Source organism: Cicer arietinum, chromosome 7 (genome assembly GCF_000331145.2).
Source record: "Cicer arietinum cultivar CDC Frontier isolate Library 1 chromosome 7, Cicar.CDCFrontier_v2.0, whole genome shotgun sequence".
NCBI lineage: Eukaryota > Viridiplantae > Streptophyta > Magnoliopsida > Fabales > Fabaceae > Cicer > Cicer arietinum.
Window position 1 is genome coordinate 13,359,593 of NC_021166.2, and position 2,412 is coordinate 13,362,004.

General features: G+C 32.0%; 1 protein-coding gene across 1 annotated transcript in view; it reads right to left on the reverse strand.

Moving 5' to 3' along the window:
* Window positions 1-699: 699 nt before the first annotated feature.
* The window catches only part of LOC101492806 (probable beta-1,4-xylosyltransferase IRX14H), a 5,895-nt gene continuing 4,182 nt past the window's right edge, over window positions 700-2,412 (reverse strand). Inside the window, exon 3 of the mRNA XM_004509050.4 lies at window positions 700-1,267. Within this exon, the coding sequence (XP_004509107.1) occupies window positions 1,042-1,267 (226 nt within the window). The 3' untranslated portion in view covers window positions 700-1,041. The remainder of the gene's footprint in view (window positions 1,268-2,412) is intronic.

Consider the following 2,412-nt stretch of genomic DNA (forward strand, 5'->3'; position numbering starts at 1 on the left):
ACAACATCAAATAAAGAATAAAATGCGTTTATTTTATGATTTAAGTTATGAATTTGATCAAATTTGCATTTTATTGAAGATGATAATGAATTTTATGGGTCTTGCTGAAAAATTTTGATGACTTTTTTGAATTTTTGTAAAAAAAATGGACAACATTGGTGACATTTTAAAACATAAAATATCAAATTGTTACTTAAAATTAAAATAAAAGATCAACTTAAAAAAAAAAAAAACTAAAACATTGTGAAATTAAGTTAATAAACTACGGTGCAATTTAATCAAATAACAAAATAAAATGAAATTAATATTTTAATAATTAATATTACACGGTCAACAAGACTTATGCAGTAATGCCTGGTCAGTAAAAATTATACCCCTCGCCAATTTTTTATTAACAAAAGTTCACTAAGCATTTTTTATTTCTTTTTTTAATGTGAGTTTAAGGATGTCTTTCTATGATTTTTAAAAGTTACAATATGTAATTTTTGACCTGACATAATTTTTTACTGTGATTTTGACCGAGAAAACTAGCAAAACTTTCGGAAAATTGTATGGATGTGAGAAAAAATGACAAGAAATAGATGTGTAAAATTGTTATGTGTCATTAGTGGAAGAGTTTTTTTATAAGAGATAGATAAATAAATTATGCACGTTAGTATGGAAAACCAAAGAAGATAAAGAGAAACTGAAAAGAAAAAGGAAAAAAAAAAGACACTATATACTTCTTTTGAGAAGAACTTGTATTACAATTACAACCAATGAACAAATATGGCATTTGCTGCAAACAAATATGGCATTGCTCCGTGTGAACAGAATATATATATCAACCTCAACAAAAATGAGCAAAACAATCAGTATGAATTTTTTTGGTAAATCAGATTAGAATACACATTTGCTGGCCCGTGTAAGGTAAAATCCAGTGTACTAGAATGTAAGAACATCAGCCTCTTCATTTGTGAGTCAACGAGGGCCGGCACAGGCAGTCTTGTATCCATAATTGCAGTATATATTCCTAAATTTGCATTTGTTGACATCTCAGTTTTACTCAGAATGTGTAGAGGCTCGCACACCTATCACTTTGCTGTCATGCTTTCTCTTACTTCGGCTACGCCTAGATCTGGACGTTCTAGTCTTTGTAGAATGTTTGGTTGTCTGTTCTTGTGTGCGAGTTAGCACTTTTTCATTAATTGGGATCTCAGGAGATGCATCTGGCCATGGAGTATGTTTTGAGGGGATAGTGATGTCCAGAGGAGGGGCAATTATCCATCTGCAAGAAATTGAATCCAATGGTCAGGAGTATGCACAGAAAACATGCTAAATTGGTATACTTGAAGTTTTGAGAAGATACAAATCCACTTTATATTTGCTGGTGGACGAATTACAATTTACAAACATAAGAACTTGATTGATAAGAGCCCAAAATATATGCCAAACATTTGGAAAATGACTTCAGTTTTTGAGGGAAGTAGTTGGTAGAGAGTTACTAAAGAAACAAAACAGAATATCATAAGACTTAATAATGAGGCCTTTTTTTCGAGGTTCCCAAGTATCAATAGTTCATTACAAGTATAAGAGCTGAGTGAGGGTCGTCTTATGTCTCATGATATACCGACCTTTCTTCTATGACACATTCATGTGTGTACATGTTGGGTCACAATGGGAGCCTAAAACACCCAGGGATCATCATGTGGGCTAAGAACAACCACAAAAGTGGTTTGAAAACCACATCTTCACACAAAATCTTATGACATTAAGCATATAGTCCCCTTACTTATATGTTGCTCAACACTCACATTTTCATCTAATATGGGACTTCTTACTCTCACTTGAGACTCCAATAGTACACATACGTTGAGGGGCAGATCAGATTTCTCAAAAACAATGGACTAACAAGCAGGAGTTCTTGGATTGCTCTAATGGTAAAAGTAGGATTTCTGACCCATTTCGCAATCTTAGAAACCTCCAACGTAACCAGACATAACAGAAACTTGAAATACCCTCCTTCACACCCTCTCTAAGAGGTTAAAAAAAAAGAACCTTATCAATGTAATTTAGCACAGACTTTTTGTCTTATTTGAGATTTATACTGTATTTGGTTATTCATTATCCTCAGACTTCCCTTGTAAATTACATGAACAAGTTTATACAAAACAACTAGCTTATTGACCCGTGTGTCGCATGTGTAGTGCGTGTGATTGCAAATTTGTTTCAATACTCAAAGTCAAGATTAAGTTAGTGTTAAACATTGATGATTAGTACTCTATAGTTCTTTCATTCTTACGCTAATTCCGGTATTCAAATTAAATTTAAAAATATACGTTGGACAAAAACATGTAAGGTGATTATTCAAAAATAGAATATACATATGAAAAAAATAAATGAAATCTTCAAACATTTTTAGATTTTATATTT